This window comes from Salvelinus namaycush, chromosome 29 (genome assembly GCF_016432855.1).
Source record: "Salvelinus namaycush isolate Seneca chromosome 29, SaNama_1.0, whole genome shotgun sequence".
Lineage (NCBI taxonomy): Eukaryota > Metazoa > Chordata > Actinopteri > Salmoniformes > Salmonidae > Salvelinus > Salvelinus namaycush.
Window position 1 is genome coordinate 30,537,295 of NC_052335.1, and position 20,629 is coordinate 30,557,923.

Consider the following 20,629-nt stretch of genomic DNA (forward strand, 5'->3'; position numbering starts at 1 on the left):
CCACAACAAGCAACCGACAAGTCAAGAGCATTTTGACATGGGTTAAACTAAAACATTGAATACCTCCATTATTTTCCCATTAAGTAAAACAATTAAAAGTTTGCATTTTCCTCACACATCTGCCCATAAGTAATGACAGCTATAGCGACAGTGTACAACAATCTCTGCAAAGGATGGGCAGGAACGACCTTGGGGACTCATAAAGCCTTGTTTAACACAGCAAGACTGTAGTGGACAGTAATATCTGTCATGTATGATATTATAAATACCTTCCACGCAACCCGTAATAAGACCTAGCAATTAGCCTATTAAAATGGTTATCTGACTCCATAAAGATAACAAAAATTTACAAGCAAGCATTAGGAAATGAGTTGACGTTGACTAACAAGAATTGGTCTGAGAATGAAATATCTTCCTTTGATATAGACAATTAACATTGTACAATGAATGGATTCACATAAAAGGGATTAAGCTTAAGCTACAAAGCAATAACATGCATTACAAGGCATTATTCCAAGCATATAGATCCTAAGGTTATCTCATAGGACAAAGCATGAACAAAGAGATGCTTACTAGGCCTAGAAGTCTAGGAAATGAGAACTGATCAAACAACCTTCCTCAGTGGACTGGATACAGGATAATTAGGGGATGGTAATGTTCTCTAGTTGCACTGTGATTGGCTCAGTGTTCTGTCACTCATAGGGACACTACATCACTGCAAAATATACGGGGAGAGCTAGAAAATTCAAGGCCCTTTGGTGCTGCCATTGAGTTACATTAGAAGTGCCCATCCAAGAAGGCTCAAGGTCATTGGCCACAGATAAAATGACTTCAAATCAAGTTATATCTACTGTAGCTTAGCTTTGATTGGACTGATCATGTCAACATCAGACTTAAAATCTTAGCTAGCAGTCATCATGAATCAAGTCGACAATCTACTGGTAAATCCTTTTCAATCTTTGTCATATGAAGAGAAATTATGGAGAGAAATTATAGATAAAACATAGCGGTTCTCATCAGCCATTGGACATAAACATTACATAAGTTGGAAATCACAAATTCAACAATGAGTGGTTTGGAAGGGATCAATTGGTGGTTGGTGCCCCCCCTTGGGTTGTGCCGGGGTGGAGATCTTTGTGGGCTATACTCGGCCTTGTCTCAGGATGGTAAGTTGGTGGCTGAAGATATCCCTCTAGTGGTGTGGGGGCTGTGCTTTGGCAAAGTGGGTGGGGTTATATCCTTCCTGTTTGGCCCTGTGCGGGGGTATCATCAGATGGGGCCACAGTGTCTCCTGACCCCTCCTGTCTCAGCCTCCAGTATTTATGCTGCAGTAGTTTATGTGTCGGGGGGCTAGGGTCAGTTTGTTATATCTGGAGTACTTCTCCTGTCTTATCCGGTGTCCTGTGTGAATTTAAGTATGCTCTCTCTAATTCTCTCTTTCTTTCTCTCTCTCGGAGGACCTGAGCCCTAGGACCATGCCTCAGGACTACCTGGCATGATGACTCCTTGCTGTCCCCAGTCCACCTGGCCGTGCTGCTGCTCCAGTTTCAACTGTTCTGCCTGCAGCTATGGAACCCTGACCTGTTCACCGGACGTGCTACCGGTCCCAGACCTGCTGTTTTCAACTCTCTAGAGACAGCAGGAGCGGTAGAGATACTCTTAATGATCGGCTATGAAAAGCCAACTGACATTTACTCCTGAGGTGCTGACTTGCTGCACCCTCGACAACTACTGTGATTATTATTATTTGACCATGCTGGTCATTTATGAACATTTGAAGATCTTGGCCATGTTCTGTTATAATCTCCACCCGGCACAGCCAGAAGAGGACTGGCCACCCCTCATAGCCTGGTTCCTCTCTAGGTTTCTTCCTAGGTTTTGGCCTTTCTAGGGAGTTTTTCCTAGCCACCGTGCTTCTACACCTGCATTGCTTGCTGTTTGGGGTTTTAGGCTGGTTTCTGTACAGCACTTTGAGATATCAGCTGATGTAAGAAGGGCTATATAAATACATTTGATTTGATCAGTGGCTAACTGCAAGCTTTGTAAAGCAATCACTAGCCGGCTATTCAGTGGAGTGGGTATGTGGTCCAAGTCTGGGTTTAAGGGTCTCTTTTCCAAACTTAAAATTATAAACATTCTACATTGGCCATGCTGTCAATCCAGCAGGACTTCTGCCGCGTTCAAAACAACTGGAAACTCGGCACTGAGAAATCTCTGACTTCAGTGAGTTCAAGACAACTGGGAACTTGGAAAAAAACTAGCTCCGACTGGGAAAATAAATTTTGAACGGACATCCAACTCGGAATTCCAAGTCGGGAACTTGGGCCTAGACCTTGTTTTTTTCAGAGTTCCCAGTTGTCTTGAAAGCACCTTAAATCTGGAGAATGCCAGATTTTGATGACAAAGTTTGATGTCAAAATTTGCCCGCTAAGGACCACTGTGCCACCTTCCTGTTCAAGTGAGCACAGCACAACAAGGTGAGTCCAAAAATGTATTGTATGCTGCTGCATAAATGATATAATATGCCAGGGAGATATGTATACTGTAGCTAAGAAAGTAATGCTAAGTGTATGTTGTTTAGTAAGCTGTTAATAGCCCATGTGCCTCACCCTAATAATTTGGTACCTTTCCCCCTCATAACTTAGCCTACTGTTCTGACTTGGTGGTGCACATGTAGCCTATAGCCTGTTTTAGAGAAATGTCATCATCGAATATTGTAAGAGCTTTCATTGTCTGCTTATATGCCCCCTTTATTTATCCTACAGTTCTGACTTGGTGTAAAGGGAGAATACTGTAAGAACAGCCCATGTTCTGAATTCTGTCGCTGTACAGTTCAAAAGTGCTGAACAAATAGTTATATTGACTACATCCATCCTAACTCGCTCATTGTCTTAATCGAAATTACGGATTGCCTCTTATCTGCTCATCGTCCCCTTATGCCATAGTTTGTACATCTCAATTGTCAGTAGAAACCACATTTGCTTCAGCAAGTCAGCCATATCATCTATGTTTTTTTTAAAGGCAGTAAATGAGGCTGAATGAACTGTTTTGCTGCCAGACAAGTCTCTGCTGATAGCCAGGTGTAGCAATGGTAACGATTCACTCCATGGTGCTGAAAAGAAAGCTCTGCTGTTGGGACAGCTTTATGTAGGCCCTAACAATTTGTGGGCACCGTTTGTCAGCTTTATAGTGCAATTAATGCATTGTTTAGTGTTGTGTTGTGTAGTGGCTTAGAGTTTTCCACACCAAGATTGACATGCTAAAATCGCCACTGCCTGAGAGGACCATAAAACCTTTTTGCATATAGTAATTCAGAGTTCACCCTGTACAGATACAAGTTACCACTGAGATCATACATCCATATAGATACCATCAGAGTTATCCTCAGTAAACAAGTTTCAGACAGAAACCAGACATGGATACTATAGTATTATTCTACCACATTCACTATTCAGCGCTCTGGATACTGTACCAGAGAGATAAAGGGCTGACTAGTCCTTGGGCATAGTTAAATAAAAAATTGTCCTTTGTTCCTGGACCGTTTTCCTTGCAACTCCAGGTGTCAGACAGCACAAATTAAGGCAGAGCCTACAAGACAACAACAAAATCTCTCACAATGTGGTTCCATTAACACTGGGTAATTTTACAAAACTATTTCCACCACTGCCACACCGGGCCCTCAACAAAGAAAACCAAAGGAAAAAGAAATTGCACCCGGGGCCACTTCAACCAACCTCATTCACCTCAGCTCTGTCAATCAGCAGTTGTGTGACAGCAGGAAGGAAGGAAACAGAAAGTGAAGTGTTTTCCTTGTTACCTTTGGCTGCACATAAGAATCTGCCTCTCTCAGGTTGACCACGAGTCATACAAACAGCGCTGTACTGAGGCTTCAGCTCAAGGGGTAAGATCCTGTCTTCATCTGACTGTTTGACTTTTTTTGGAGGGGGGGGCTTTGAGAGGAAACGGCTCATGCAGCTGATACAGTAGCTGTTCTTCAGTAAGTGCCACAATTGTTTTTTTTTGTTAAATTGGTTTGCACATGAGGCAACTTTAAGGATAAGATAAGAAACTAGCTATTCCATGAGGTCAATGCCTCAAGGCCTTGTCAGCTTGGTGGCCTCTACCTAACCCTGGCATTGCTGGATGATTATTAGGATTTAGTCCTTCCAGTTGCCATCCACAGTATAGGACTATTGCGTATTCCGTTACTGCAATGCTCAGCAGTATACTAAGGAGGTAAATTACTTTTAGAAATGATCTACAGCATCTACAGAGCAAGAATTTAGGATTTGTCTTTATGACTGTGAGTGGTACTGTAGGTGTTTGAAATTGCTCTCATTCCGAATCTGCTGCAAAGCAACGCATAGGTTTCTATTCTGTGGTTGTTTCATCTGTGCTCTCTTTTAGTTGTCTGCATAGCCATAGCCATAGCCTCGGCAGCCGATGGGCGCTAGATCTCTTCTGTGAAAAACACTGTTGGAGTCACCACATGTCAATTCATTTCAATTGAGTCAATTCAGGGAGTTAACTTAACAATTTAAGTAGAAACTCATTGCTTATCATTGCCTAGATTGACTGAATTTAAATTAATCTCAACCCTGGTGAGAAATTCAACCTATTTCAGAGGAGCTATATTTGGTATCTGTGTTGAACTGTGAGGATACAGAAATGCAATGGTGGAAAAAGTACCCAATTGTCATACTTGAGTAAAAGTAAAGATACCTTAATAGAAAACGACTCAAGTAAAAGTCACCCAGTAAAATACTACTTGAGTAAAAGTTTAACAGTATTGGGTTTTAAATATACTTAAGTATCAAAAGTAAAAGTATAAATAATTTCAAATTACTTATATTGAGCAAACCAGATGGCATACATTTCTGTTTTTTTTAATTTACAGATAGCCAGGGGCACGTTCCAACACTCAGAAATAATTTACAAATTAAGCACGTGTTTAGTGAGTCCGCCAGATCAGAGTTATTAGGGATGACCAGGGATGTTCTCTTGAGAAGTGTGTGAATTAGCCCATTTCTTGTCCTGCTAGGATTCAAAATGTAAATAGTAATTTTTTGGGGTGTCGGGAAAATGTATGGAGTAAAAATAGTAATTTTTATTAGGAATGCAGTGAAGTAAAAGTTGTCAAAAATATAGTAAAGTAAAATACAGATACCCTAAAAAACTACGAAAGTAGGTCTTTCAAGTATTTTTACTTAATTACTTTACACCACTGAAGAAATGGTGGAGTCTCCTGTTGTTATGTACATCTCTTCGGAAGAGTTGAGTAAGGTAAGTAAGTATTGGTTAGCAGCGAGCTACCTTCTTCCAGGAAACGTTTATATGCTTGGGTAACGTGTCTGTGGGCCCCATGAGTTCTCACAGCAGACAGACAAGTATGTGGTCCCACACACATACACGTGCGCACACACACACACCGGGCCGGCTCCAGGCATAAGCGACATAAGCGGTCACTTAGGACCCCCGGCTGCTGTGAGAACGCACTATACTCTCATGGGGCCCACTTTTTTTTTCTTTTTTCTTTACTCAGTCAGGGTCTCAATTTACTATTGAGAGTGAGAATGGTAAAATACAATTTCATTCAATTTCAAAACTTGGTTGTGCATCAGCAGTTTCTTTCTTATTATGTCAGTCACTCAATTAGCTGACAGTTGGTCAGCTATCTAAACTTGTGTTAATCATGGCCGAATACCAACCAGGCACACAGCGCACATGACTAGGGGGCCTGACCACCATGTGGCCACATTGATCTTGTTAGCCATTCTCACTCATATCATATTAACATGGAATAAGTCATGACAAATTCTGTAGAATTGTAGGAATTTTGCTTTAAAGGCCCCCCCATAATTCTGTCCTATTGCGGAAATTCTCGTTTAGGTTTCACCTCTGAAGAATGACACAGGCGGATAATGCGCATTCACTAATTGGGGATGGGAATGTTGTGGTGATTTCCACGTGGAGTGGAGAAATAACAACAAGAAACTGTCTAGCATGCTAACTTTATCTAGATAGCTAAAGTTATATGTTGTTGCTACACTGTATTCAAAAAATTTGCCAGATGGCTAGGCTATGGCTGGTTCTGGGGCCGGATTTGTCCGAAGCAGTTAGGGAAAACTTTGCCACAGATGGATAGGAAGTATCTTTGACTTTGCCATCTATTATTATCTCTAAAGTTTCGGCATATTCTATATATTGCGGCAGCGAATCCGCCATAGAAAGAATAACATGAAGCTCCAGTAATATGGCTAGCCTAACTATTGAACGGTTTGGACTACATTATAATGGACATGGTGCAACCTTAAGTATTCTGCTGGTAGGCTATTCGGCTTAGCTACAGCAATGTCAAGTCAGCCCGTGCCAGTCTTGGGGAAGCTACTCTGAAAATATAGTTTACTTAGCTACCAATTACTTCACACTGGAAGAAGTTCAGCTACATTAAAGCGAAAGTTAGAAAAGTAGTTAACTACATCCAAACTACTAGATAATTATCATATCTACATCTGAAATGTCATAGACCATAAATTGCAAAAACATATCACTCTGGAGTCCGATGTCAACAGAATGTGTAATTTAGCCTGCACACAAAGTGTTTCAAGCAAAAATAAGGCAGGTTTTATGTTTTGTTTTTTTATCAGTAAATTCTTGCCAACTTCACCCATATTTGGTTTTCATTTAGCAAAAAAAGTAGTGTGTAGTTCCAGTAGTTAGCTACATCACATGTCAATGTAATGAAATACTGAAAACACCACCAAGATTTGAATTTAGTTAAACTACCACCAAGCTACTGTAAAATGTAATTACATTTCTAGTTGAATTAAATGTAGTTCACTACACTGGCCCGTGCACATGACATGGTTCTCACAACTAGGGGAAGTGAAATGATAGGCTACAATGACTTTGATCATGATGCACCCCGCAAATTATATTGTATGTATCAACAACCTGAACGCATCGGATACGAAACAACAATAGAAATGTTACAACAGCACAAAATCGATACATCCGTAAAAATAAATGTGCGGATGCCTTTTCATTATAGGATAGACACTTGTGATTTCTAGATGCACCAATCAAAGCACTAGCCTCGTACGAACCATCCTGATCTCGCGAGCTCACATTCTGTTTCTCTACACGAAACAGAGACTGCATTCCAAACACTTAAAATACACACCCTATCCCCTCAGCCCTCAAATTAAGTGGACACCTCTGACGACTTATCATGACGTTTGACGAGTTTCCCCTTGCAGTGCAAGGGGCGAGGGAGGCAGGAAGGGATGATTTTTAAATGGATCGCCCTTTCCCGGAATATCGTCACTCGTTCACCCCACGGGTATTGTTTTTTTTTCAGCCACCTGTAACTTGTGGGTGCTTTATATGCGCTAGTCAATTATGATTGCATGTCTACTTATATTAACTATATTATTATTAATATACGTCTATTGTATGATAGCAAATTAATTAGCTAACTAACGTTAGCCTGCCTAACTACTTCTGAATAAGGAAAACATTTTTATTTCTACAATTTCCAAAAGCTAACCAAACAAAAACATAATTACTTTTATGAGACGTGTTTGTGCATTAGTAGCACAATTTCTAACTTATTCACATTCGTTTTTACTTACATTTGTATGTTGACTCCATATTGACGATGAGGTTCCATGTTTTGACAAACTTTTCTTAGCGGATGTACAATCATAGCGAATTGAATTATGGGGCGTTTCAGGCTTCGAAGTGAACATAATTGTAAACTCGCAAACTCAATTAAAAACGAGGGCTGACGTTGCAAACTTCCTTTGCTTGGCTATTCATTTGGACTGACGACAAATGTGGCCAAGTGAATTCCCCCAAGGGCTGAGGGTTTAGGGCCGTCTACTTTGAGTTTGAAACGGAGCCAGAATGTGAGCTGGTGAGATCAGGATGGTTCGTATAAGGCTATCAAAGCAGTGGAGTATGGTCAAACCATTAATCTCAGAGCGACAGGGGAAGAGGGATTCCAAAATGCAATCAATTTCACCATTTATAAAATACAGACTGGCTCAAAAATAAGTGAAACTTGACAAATTATCTAATGGATTATGATAATTTGCTGCAAAAGAAAAGTGGAGGTGCAAAACAATAAATTTGCTCCATAGCGCAGGCGAAAAGCTGTTTGGCTCAGCTAAAGATAATCGATTATATTGCTCAGCTCACTCACGACTCGTAAAGAGGAAGAACTTTGCAAGTGTTTCTGATTAATAAATGCCATGCTGGTGGGTGGTAACATTCAAATAAAACCCAGCCCTGAAAATAAACGTAGACTGAAAAATATTAGCATGACATATCACAAGGCCTGTGGCATACCACCCTGCATCCCACTGCTGGCTTCCTCAAGCAAGCAAGAAATGCAGATATGCGTCCCAAATGACACCCTATTCCCTATCTAGTGCACTACTTTTGACCAGTACCCATAGGGCTGTAGGGAATAGGGTGGAATTTGGGACAGACCCATAAAGATGCTGCTGCTTCACCATGGGGGACTGATCACAGTAATTTTGACACTGATTGTTTACAGTGGCCCTCTGCTGCCATGGAAAAAGGCAGAGACAACACATGGTGGCATCCAGTCACTAATGAGGCTCTTTCCCCCTTTCTCACCATGCTTCAGATCACATCCCCTCTCCCAAACTAAAATACACTCTGAGAAAAAAGGGAAAAAAGAAAAACAGAGACATTAATAATGCAGCGGTTGGCATTTGGATAATGTGTGTTTGTGTGTCTGTGTGTGTGATGCCTTCACTGGAGCATCACTACATTACCGTAGCAGAGTAGTCAGCTTGCTGTGAGAGGAGCGGTGCATGTGGGCGCTGTGGCAGGACCAAATGGGATTTACTATTCTGAGCAAAGCACTGTGGCATTAAGGGCAAGTGTACAATACAGGAGTCGGGAGGAAGGGCGAGATACGTTCAATGGGTTATCAGATGGCTTTGATACTGTAGCATTATACACAGCACCAGTGGAGGCTGCTGAGGAGAGGACAGTTCATAATAATGGCTGCAATGGAGTTAACGCAATAGCATCAAACACATGGAAACCATGTATTTGATACCATTCCACCTATTCCGCTCCAGCCATTACCACGAGCCCGTCCTCCCCAATTAAGGGGCCACCAACCTCCTGTGCACAGCATACGGCATGGTCATTCTGTTGGTCTTTCCCTGTTCTGCCTTAGTGAGTGGGACATTACTGTGAGGGTTACAATGACTGAATGACTGGTTGCTCTTTTCTTGTCCTAGTGAACATCAGTCATCGGACTTTGTGAAGAGGATCCCTGCGACTATAGGTCAGAGTTTGCTTCTTGGATGCAACACTATGAATGGGTTAGAGAGCAGAGCGTAAGAGGTAGTGCTGGTCACCAGAGCAGAAACATATCAAGGTCTGTGATGCGAAGCGGAGAGAGCTTCTGTGAATATCGTGACGGGGACATGGGATATCTCTGACTGTGCAGCGAAATCAACATGACTTTCATTCTGCCCTCAGTCTGGTAACAAGTGAAGACGTTGTCCAGCTTGTAGCAGCATCCGGCACCCAATAAAAAGAGAAAGAGGGTGGAACAAAGGGAGGAGAGAGAAAGGGAGAGACAGTGGTATGATGTGAAGGAGACAGAAGAAGAAGAAGCGAGAGAGAGAGAGAAAAGGAGAGACTAGAGAGGTAAAGTGGGGAAGAGAAGAAAGAAACTCACATTTTTACAGATGGATCTGGGCGTGCTCAAGGCTCTGGAGAGAGAGAAGGTTCTGGAGGTTCTTCAGAGAGACAAACTTTTACGCAGCACGGATGACGACAGGATAAGGTAGACAATATAATTTACTTCACATTTACTGCATGGACACACTGTATAACAACAACACTCAGAGGGTACTTCAGGATCTGTGGAGACTGAAAATGACAATGACAACGCTGAACTGACGCTCCTTAAAATAGTATTCACAATTGTTGGTGTAAAATTTAAAAGTGGATGCGAAGAGATGATCAGTACAGTTAAAGCACTGCCATCATTACTGTACCTCAGGCTGCTGAGGGGAGGACGGCTCATAATAATGGCCGGAACGGAGCAAATGGAATGGCATCAGACACATAGAAACCATGTGTTTAATACCATTCCACTAATTCCGCTACAGCCATTACCACGAGCTTGTCCTCCCCAATTAAGTTGCCACCAACCTCCTGCGCTGTATCTCCACCTGCCACCATCTACTGTTACAGGAGGCTGAAGACGGAGCTACAGGAGATCCGAAGGAAAGGTGCCAAGAGTTTTGCCCGGCAGTACAGCGAAAGGACTTGCGCCCGCTGTCAGAGGCCGCTGGGAATGTTCTGGAACTCGGGCGCCGTGTGCCGAGGTTGCAGCCACCGCGTCTGCAACAAGTGTCGCGTGGGCGTGTCCGCCCTGGACTGGAAGTGTACCGTCTGCCACGCCTACAGGTAGGAGGCATGTCAGTGCCGTAACATAGACTTAGATGTCAGAACCGTAACATAGACTGACATGTCAGCACTGTAACATAGAAAGTTATGTCAATACCAGAACTGTAACATAGACTCACATGTCAGCACTGTAACATAGAATGTTATGTCATTGCTATAACATATACTTTTATGTTAGTGCAATAACATACTGTCATGTCAGTGCCGTAACATAGAATGTCTGCTCTAACCTTTTTATTATTGGTATCCTCTATCCTTTATTCAATATTTTAAGGCGTGTTAACATGTTGAGAGAATGAACTGACAAAATGTACAGTATTTCCTTTGTAATCTAAACCAGGGCTGTTCAATATCGGTCCTGGGGGGCTAAAACACTTCTGGTTTTCATCCTGTCCTTCTTATCCTGTCCTTCATCCTGTCCTTCTTATTATATTATAAGGGACTAATTCCGACCTGGGACAACAGGTGAGTGTAATTTACTAGCAGGTAGAAACAAAAACCAGAAGTGTTTCGGCCTTCCAGGACCAGAATTTAACAGCCCTGGTAAACAAAGGATAATTAATCTAAAATCCATTTCTTCACACTTCTTAGGGAGGTTAAGATCAGGTCCGGGGAGTGGTTTTTGGAAGAAAGGGCCAAGAAATTTCCACCTGACACAGGTTTGTTTCCTTTACCCTTCACATGCCCTATTCTCTCATAATTCATATGTATAATTCTCTCATAAGTAAAATGCCAGTATGAAAAAGTAAGAACCCGTATGCATTCATGAAATGACTAAAATGTAAAAATGCCTTGTATGTCTAAAAACACAGCTATACAGTACATGACTAGTCAAGTAATACATCATACAGCTAGATGTGTTTCAGTTGTTTGCATGGTATTGAAAAGTGGTCTTCTACATAATCTTCTGACGTGTGTATGGTTTAGAGAACTGCTTTGACTGAGTAATGCATTGTTGCTGTCTGCTAGGCCATTGCCCGGGAGAGTGGGATAGAGTCCATAACAGTAATATTTAATAGTGTATGTGTACTGGTGTTGGCAGCTATAGCAATACTCTTTTCATTTACAGAAAGGCATGAGACTGTTGGGGAGAAACTACTAAAGTCTTACCAGAGGTTGAGGTGAGTCGATGGGCAGTCATAATTTATCAATGTATTGTATACTACTGTATTATGTGACCATAGTGTCTGATAGAGATATAAGACACAGATAGATGCAGGTATGTACTTTATCAATATTTAAAAACATGTAATTTCATCAGAAATTGGTGGGCAAAACACTGTTCAGTGGAAAATATCACTTTTAAAAGCTCATTCTGTTAAGTCATGCCCAAATAATGGTTGACTTATCCTATACTTGTGTGGCCAAAGCATACATTTGTGAGAGAAAAAAAAAAACTTAAAAAAACCCACTTCAAACTATCTGACTATTTCAAAAATGTTTGGCATTTCCTCATATAACGTGATGTCACGTTTTTGGCCGAGACGTCTCATTGGCTGGCCTGGCCAATCAGCTGTTTACTTGTTATTACTATTTTTAGCAACCAGTATACACCCACACCTTTCAAACACAGAAAAGCTGCTTTTTAAACTACTTAATTACATTTTGGGGGGGAAGAAAAAGTATTTAACTTATATTGTAATGAATTATAGGTCATGTTTAATAGAAATATGGAAATAGCATTCTCTGTGTGTGTGTTTAACTTTCCAGTCATATAACAGTCGTTCCGCCAACCCCTCCACCCTATTACGATGGTCCATCCTTCAGCAGATCAGGGGTAAGGTGAAATAAAGATATCCAAATGATCTACCACTTAAAAGGCTTTAAAAACCATATGAGAAGTAACATGTGCAAAAATGCTTAACTTATTGTAAAAGGGCAGGATAAATCAAGTAACAAGGTACACAATGTATGGCTAAAACTGTCTCACCTTACACAATAATCTCTCAAACAATGACACACCTGTTGTTAAAGGCAGTTCCTTCAATAATTAGGTCAGAGGGACCACACCTGTGTTAAAACAGCCACTCAATTTACTAGCTAATCAGGATACAGACCCAATTAAAGGGATAGTTCACCCAAATTACAAAATGGCATTGGTTTCCTTAATCTGTAAGCAGTCTATGGACATGGTATGGCAGCAATCCATGCTTTGGTTATGTTTCCACATGCTAACATTTTAGCGTTTGTGGCACAAATCCCACTCAAGTCATGAGCCCGATATTAGCATTTTTCACACATCATGTCCAAATCATCCAAAAGTATCTCAAATTGATTGAAGCTCAACAAAGTCACTTATAGATGATTTGAACATTATGTCCAAAAAATCCAAGAGGTGCAATTGACATTGCAGCTATAGTATTGCCTGGAATTATGAATTGTTAAAATGAAAGGGATTCTGCATACAACTTATTTTATCCAATAAATAGGTTGTGAAGGGCTCACTCCTTCACAGTTTCATGAACCACAATTATGACTTGGTCTGTCAGATGTATTGTCAATCATCTCTAGGGACTGAAGAATTCCTTTAAAAAACCATTAACCAAGTCTATGGAGGACCTGATGGTTTCCCTCACCAGCCACATGAGAAGTAAGTGACTCTTTTGAGCCATTTTGGTATTTACGAAGAAAAGGGCTGCATTCCAAACACTTAAAAGACACACCCTGGGCCTCCCGAGTGGTGCAGTGGTCTAAGGCACTGCATCACTGTGCTAGCTGTGCCACTAGAAATCCTGGGTTCGAGTCCAGGAAACTTCTGTCGCAGAAGTTTACGTTGCAAACTTCCCTTGCTTGGCTAATCATTTGGACCGACGACAAATATGGCTACAGGGATTCCCCCAAGGGCATAAGGCGAGGGTAAGTGGACTATGGTGTGTCTTTTATGATTTTGAAACGCAGCCAAGGTCTCTGTAAAAAAACAAAACTATGATCTTTCAATGTGAAGTAATTTTATGTACATCTTAATGAGAACTAGGATCCAAGAAAGTCAAAACAGTGACTAATTTCCTCTGAGCGTTATCGCAAACCTTAATGTAATTTGTCGATAAGATATCCTTACGCTCAGTCGTCGGTGTTAAGGAAACCGCACCTAGGAAATTAGATAAGATATGATATCTATATTAAAGCTTGTTTGCAAGCAGCATGTCAGAAGTGCTATGTTATGGATGGAGACGGTCTGTGTGTTTTCCGCCCTACCGTTCGGGTTGCAGGGTTCTCCAGCTCGCAACAGGATGTACGAGTGGAACAGGATCTTCTTACAGTGGACAACAGGCGGGGACAGAGCACTGGCTGGAAAAGCCTCTCTGACACAAACATCAACAAATACAACAATGTAAGAGAAACCAAATACATATCAACCCCTCAACTTTGTCAAAGTATCACACTATCAAGTCAGACAGATCATATATATTTCGTCAAACCCCTGGGGTAAAATCAGAGACCCCACCTACATATTGATCGTATGACACTGACAACTATTTCAGACAGGAAAGAGGGAGACTTTAGAAACAGCTATTGGAACAACCTTTAATAATAATACACATTTCCATCTTGTCAAGAGGTTCAAGCCTCTCGGTGGAATGGCTAAGATGTTGGACTGACAGACGCAGGGAACCGGATTCAAGTACCAGTTGCGCTTCCCTGGAAATTCACTAGAAAATTAACAAAAGTATACTATATTTAAACAGACACAACCTCTCTCCTCACAGCTTACCAAAGGCCCCAGTCTTACCAACCTGTTCAAGAAGAGCCGGAATGATGACCAGAGCAGTTCCTCGTCAGGGGCGGATGAGGACCTTTCCCTGGGTTCAGAGTACTCATGGGGAAAGAGGGTGAGTTGAGTGCCCTGATGATGAAGAAAAGAGACATAAAGAACACAGGGATTTGTGCAACAGCAGCTCGTGCCAAACTTCACAATCTATTTGACATTTTATCAGATAAGGATTGTTGTTAGTGTTTGTTATGTGGTTGTCGTGTCTTTTTCATGTCTCGCATAGCTGCATAGTCTTGTAGCTGGTGGAGAAGCTAGAAAGGAATGCATCCAAATCATCTGAATACATTACGGAATAGACCTGCATTATGCTGTCATAACATCCTTTTAAAGAGGCAATGTGACATGTTGATCTGTATATAAAATATATATATATATTAATATTACAGGGCAGTAGTGCTAGTAGCACTGGTACAGACTGTGGTCTCTTGGAGATCAACAGAGTGACAGGGGAGCTAAAGCTCGCCATCGCCTTCAACCACATGACTTCCTGCCTGGAGATCACAATAAACGGCTGCAGAAACCTGGCGTATGGAGATATCAAGAGGAAGAAGTGTCACCCGTATGCATTAATACTCAATACACCAGATTATAGAAATAGGCCCTACCCATCATTGAATGCTGACTTGAATGGGGAGGCCCATGTCTTTGATACTAGATTATTACTCTCTGTTGTACTGATATATCCATTTGCAAACTAGATCTCCTCACGCTGTACTGTATGTGTCAACATCATGGGCAGGTACGTCAAAGTCTACCTACTGCCGGAGAAGTCTCAGAGCAGCAAACTGAAGACAACTATCAAGAGGAATACAACGGATCCCATTTATAATGAAATTTTACAGGTAAGGAGACAAACATTATGGGTCATATTCATTTGGACACTACAAAACGTAGTAAAAACTTTTTCAACTGAAAATCTAAACAAGCTTCAATTTAGTGTCTAAAGAATACCCTGAACTGGCTTAAAAGTAGTGAGTGAAATAAGCTACATGGCAATGAAATCTCCTGTTTTTCACCCACCTACGTGTTGTATTCCCTGATGCACAGTGCCAGATGGAGAGCCCCTTGTTGTCCAGGAGTACTCTGCAGGTGTCTGTGTGGCACTCTGCGACCCTGAAGAAGAAGGTGTTTCTGGGAGAGGTCCTCGTCCCGCTGGAGGGCTGTATATTTGAGGACAGCACCACCCAGGGCTCCAACTGGTACCCCCTGTGCCCAAAGGTAGGGTATAACTGCTGACCATGAAGCAACGTTCACACAATACCCTTTATCTTTATAAAACAATATTTTTGGGGAAAAGTTTTGTTCAACTTGCTGGTATGTCTCCTCTGTCCTCTGTCTATCTCACTCTTATTTCTCTCTCGGTCAATAGCCTGAGAGTCCAGAAGGGAGTGCAGTAGAGCAGGATACAGCAGGAGAACTGATGGTCAGAATGAAGTTCACCTCCTTGTCCCAGCCGTCCTGGGTTTGCCACACAGATGGTAAGTTAACTTTCTACCATTCACGCACCAAAACGTTTTGCTACAGAAAACAAATGTTTATATCTCAGTTAGTCCCTCCCTGTTTCATTCTGTTTTCGCCTGTTTGGTGTCTAATGAATAAGACCTAATTTTGAAACAGTTTACAGCACTAGTGGTCAGAAGATCCTTATATTGGTTTGAAATGACCTTGATTTCTTTTGTTCCTCCTCACAGAGGTTCATATTGGACCACATGATGTTGGTCAACTGACTGTTCTCGTCACTGGTGCCAGAAATCTGCCCACTAAAGCAAACAATAGTCAGAACACCTATGTGAAAGGGTAAATGTATGATTAGTGTGGGTGTTTGCTGGGGTGTGATATTGTTGTGCGTCTGTCTGTTCTAGGTGTGTTGTGTGTTTATGTATCTATGAGTACATGTACATGAGTACATGTGTGTCATGCATGCATGCATACATACAGTACGTGTGTGTGTGTGTGTTATCAACTAGATGTTTATCTTTACATGTTTGTATTTTAGGTGCTTGACTCTTCCCGGGCCCAGGGAGCTGGTCCAGAGGACCCCTGTCCTGAAGAAGCCCAGTCCGGCGTGGTCTCACCAGCTGTTCTTCAGCAGAGTCACGCCCTATGACCTCCAGATCTGCACTCTGGAGCTTGACCTCTGGGACCACGCCCCCTTTACCTTCTCAGACCGCCTCCTGGGCTGGGTCAGAATGGAAGCCGGTAATATGGCTGTCTGTCATACCTTTACAATCATACAGTAGATTTGAATCAGTTTGCATGAAAATGAAATGGCGTAAATAGAAAAGTTTGACCAGGCCCATCCAAGGGGACTTGAGGTGAGATACATTATTTGTTTTTCAACTGGGTTTACTTTATCTAATACCAACTCCAGTTGTCTAAAATGCCAGACAGTGAGTCAAACGTCCTATTTCACACTAATGGAATTTAGAGAGCCATCTGAGGAAACAGGTTTCACCTATTTCACCTTACAGGGTATTGAGGACTCTCTCTCCTTAGCATATAATTTCTCTCTTTTCATTCTCTCGTGCTCTCTCTTTCTGTGTGATGGACTCAGCTTAGTGCAGTCTCTGGTTTCACAGAAAACATTGAAAAAATATTTGTGAGAGGAAGCAAGGAAGGACTGATGATGTCACTGACCTGGCACTCTCTGTTAACCACGTGTCTCTTAGGGTTATCATGGCAACTGGTGCTGCAGACACCCAACATGTGGCATGACTTCAGTTTACCCATGCAAGCCAACATCAACAGCAGGAGAACATGATGTCAAAGTCAACAGAGAAAAAAGCACCTGGACTGGACACGGTCTCCCCACAAGAAAAACCTTGGCACATTAAGGGCTCTATTCAATCCGTATCGCAGAAATTCAGCGTGATTGAAATTTAAAGACAATGCTCCCGCAGTAGCGGAGTCTGCATTTACGGTAAATGTTGCGGATGTCGGCTCAATATGAAATTACTTTTACATTTCAGCAATACAGACTGAATAGAGCCCCTACTCTACCTTTACCTCTATTTGCACTGACCGTCAGGCCCTTGCTTAGTGAAAGTCCCTCCTATTAACTATTTATGTTCAATTGATTACCTTTTATGTATTAAAAGGATGTTCTACTCAAAAGGAAACCTATTACTGTTTTTAAAAGGGACGTTCCACTCAAATACAACCCAACTTGATTTTTCCACTTTCCTTGGGAAATGGCCTACAACTGAGGTATTAAAGTGGAAAATCATGTTAAGTTGTATTTTGAAGGGAATATTCCTTGTGCTTTAAGCATGCTCACCTGATAACATTGAATGAATGAAAGTCATTAAATGTCTGAGAAAGTGACTGTCTACAACATAAGAAAACATGTGGTTGTCTCATTCTTTCTTAGTTTCTTCTTGTCCTTTCTATTCATGAGTTTCTGTAACCTGTAGTTAACCCCTAGCTAACGTTTTTCCCTCAAGTCAGAAGATCAGAAAGTGAAAACACAGTATGAAGCTGTAATCATAGATCTTTATTGCCAATATGCTAAACACCTCATTATAAAATCCAGTTGAAATAAAGAACAGCGGGCCAGCGGCAGCACTGTGTTGTTTTGGTTATAGTGTCAGTAATAACCGAGTCTAGTACACATCCACAGAGAGGGAACGGTGTATTCACTGCATGTGTCGGCTCAATCGGAAATGACCTTTACATTTCTAAAACGCATACTGAATAGAGTCCTAAGTGTTTTTGTATAAGCATTTTTCTCCTGGAGAAGATGCACGTATGCCTTGGAAATGCTGCTAGCTACCGTGAACTGCATGGCAAAATGCAGCTAGCTACCGTAAACTGCATGGCAAAATGCTGCTAGCTACCGTAAACTGCATGGCAAAATGCTGCTAGCTACCGTAAACTGCATGGTCTCCTTATGTTGATTTGATGACATACAGTGGAATATTTTCTAAAGTAAATTTTTTTTTTTTTTTAATTTACTGATCTAAAAGAAAACCTTATGGAACACAAAACTATCATTATTTTGGTTGATCTAGAACCTGATACATTTTAAATGTTCTTGTGATCATTAGTAGAATAGCAGAAATATACAAACCAAGAGGAAATAACCCTTTTTTTAAATGACCCATTTATCATATAAATATTAAACTATTCATGATTTCCCAGATACTGTAGAGCAATATTAAACATAAATGAAAGTGTTCAAATATTATGGAAAAACACAATGAAACAGAACATAGTACACTTTTCTGTAAGTAAAAGTTAATATACTGTATGTTCCCCTTTCTGAGTGGTCCCTGTCAGAAAAAAATAAATATATATTACCCTTTTTCAACATTGACACCACATTTAAGAAAACACCAAAAAGCAAGACTCTGATTGGCTGTACTTGATGTCTATCAGGTGCACATCATGGCGTACAATTACTGTCTAGTCCCACAACTCATCACACCTCTGGTTAAAAATAATGGTGAGTGATTTTGTCTGATCGCATCAAATTACATACAATCAAAACAGAAAGAAGATTTGTTATGCTAAAAGAAGATAATATATATTTTGGCACTAGTAAGTTTTCTTACAAGAATTTGAAAAGCCTTTTTACAGGAGTAAATTCTCACTAAGGGGGAACTGGTAAAAGTGGTGAGGCAGATGTGTGTATCACTCACTCTCTTTATACTGCTCGTGTGTGTGTGTGTGTGTGTGTGTGTGTGTGTGTGTGTGTGTGTGTGTGTGTGTGTGTGTGTGTGTGTGTGTGTGTGTGTGTGGCAGTGGAGGGATTAGTTCAGTGACCATTCAGAAAGGGTACGTGGCTGTGTGGCCCTCATGGCTTCTGGGGAGGGGCCTTATAAGGCCTCAAACTCGTCAATCCTCTGCTTGGTGTTGCCCGATCGGATCTGCCGCAGGGTCTTGTACTTGTCCCGGCCGGCGCGCACGTTCTCCGTGTGGAGCAGATCGTTCTGGGTATGCTTAGTGTCGTCGCGGGCCTGGGCCAGCTCCGAGCTCAGGGCCTGCAAGGAGGAACACGATGAGTCAAGAAGAAGTCAACCAGGGAGGAACATGCCAAGGACGTGAGTGAACAACAGGACAACAAGCTGTTGAAGATCTGGATTTGAACCAGATCTTTATAATAATCCAATAAATATATCCAGAATATTCTATATATTATATTTAGACACAAATAGTACGTATGCACTGTGTTAAACGCTTCACTTCTGCTCAGAAGCCGCGCTATTCTGAGAAACTACCACAATGACAGAGAAATTCCTCTGCTAGAGCTGCTTATTCCAGGCTGACAATGACACATTCTCCTGGAAGGGAAACTCGAGTTGCTAACCTTATATTTTCACCTACCATGTTAGCTCCCTGGTAACATCATTTGAATGCCATATTTGGCTAAGTAGTTTTCACCTGTTAGTCTATAATTATCTGTTGTAGTGGACTACCGAGTAAATATATGAATATATGAAATATATGGGTAATTCTGTAACATCCAATCAGAATTAGCGATGTGACAAATGGAACAATTTTCTAAACATTTTAAACAGCATTTTTATCTTAAAACAACAAGACAAATTAATTTAATTCCACATGAATAAAAAATGCAGAATATGGTCCTATTTCGCCTGGTGGTTCTATTGAGTATGTGACTGCTAGGGGGCAATGACGTTCTATCTATCTATCTCAGCCATAGGCTGAACCTCAAACCAAACACTTGAACCCTAAGCCCTTTATCACGTGGTCACTTGCTGTTGTGTTCGATAGTGATCACAAGTTTGTAAGTGTTTTGGGCTAAATGAGCATTGAGACGATGTACACTCGACGTCCCAACTGACAGTTATCAATTTTCCCGAAATTCAAAATCCATTTGCGAGCATTGTCTCCCGCGACCTGTCTTGTGCATGACTCACTCGCTATGAAACATGAACACGGGTACATACTCTGATAGACAGTGAGAAAGTTGTAAAAACAAAATTACATCTCTCTACTCCTGCACAAAATATGTGCAAGTATATCGGTCGCCAGTGAAATCATCAGCTGATTTAGCTTGTTGTAGCCTACCTGCTGCTGACTAGCTTCACTGACAAACACAGGGATGGAATTTTAGCTAGCTAACGTAACTCACCCCATTCCGTACAAATGTGCGCAACCGCAACATTCAAACGAGGCTGCAAAGAAAACTAATGGGACTGTAGCGACTGTGTTGACTTTAAAATCTGGGGTGTGAACTACGTTTCTATTCAAGCGTTGATCGACATGGTAATGGCTCTATAGTATTGGAGAAAAGTTGAAAAAACTGACCCTCCGTTACATCGTGACGTATCATGCCGTAACGTACAGCACGCATAAAGCAACTATTCCTGTCTTACAATCTCTCTCCACCAGGTGTAGCACTTCTTTCATCGTTTAAAAACAAGA

At 41.3% G+C, this 20,629-nt stretch overlaps 2 protein-coding genes and 1 long non-coding RNA gene across 4 annotated transcripts in view; 1 reads left to right on the plus strand and 2 right to left on the minus strand.

Moving 5' to 3' along the window:
• Positions 1–7,149: 7,149 nt before the first annotated feature.
• On the plus strand, positions 7,150–17,817 carry sytl3 (synaptotagmin-like 3). 2 transcript variants are annotated; one of them, XM_038968665.1, is made up of 16 exons: positions 7,150–7,342; positions 9,285–9,838; positions 10,252–10,467; positions 11,059–11,126; positions 11,537–11,588; positions 12,178–12,244; positions 12,979–13,057; positions 13,677–13,798; positions 14,175–14,297; positions 14,626–14,798; positions 14,979–15,081; positions 15,287–15,457; positions 15,609–15,717; positions 15,931–16,036; positions 16,236–16,438; positions 16,909–17,817. In XM_038968665.1, the coding sequence occupies exons 2-16, from the start codon at positions 9,741–9,743 to the stop codon at positions 16,998–17,000; spliced, it is 1,782 nt and encodes a 593-aa protein (XP_038824593.1). In that variant the 5' UTR covers positions 7,150–7,342; positions 9,285–9,740; the 3' UTR covers positions 17,001–17,817. The 2 variants fall into 2 exon arrangements, with proteins under 2 accessions (XP_038824593.1, XP_038824594.1); XM_038968666.1 differs by lacking the exon at positions 7,150–7,342 and having other exon boundaries at positions 7,453–9,838.
• Positions 12,718–15,840, minus strand: LOC120024427. Its single transcript, XR_005472832.1, has 4 exons — positions 15,260–15,840; positions 14,202–14,311; positions 13,663–13,769; positions 12,718–13,555 (listed from the first exon to the last, which is right to left on the minus strand). It is a non-coding gene; the product is annotated as an uncharacterized LOC120024427 (long non-coding RNA).
• Positions 17,712–20,629, minus strand: part of LOC120024426 (ezrin-like) — a 66,688-nt gene continuing 63,770 nt past the window's right edge. Inside the window, exon 15 of the mRNA XM_038968667.1 lies at positions 17,712–19,221. Coding sequence (XP_038824595.1) covers positions 19,057–19,221 — 165 coding nt within the window. The 3' untranslated portion in view covers positions 17,712–19,056. The remainder of the gene's footprint in view (positions 19,222–20,629) is intronic.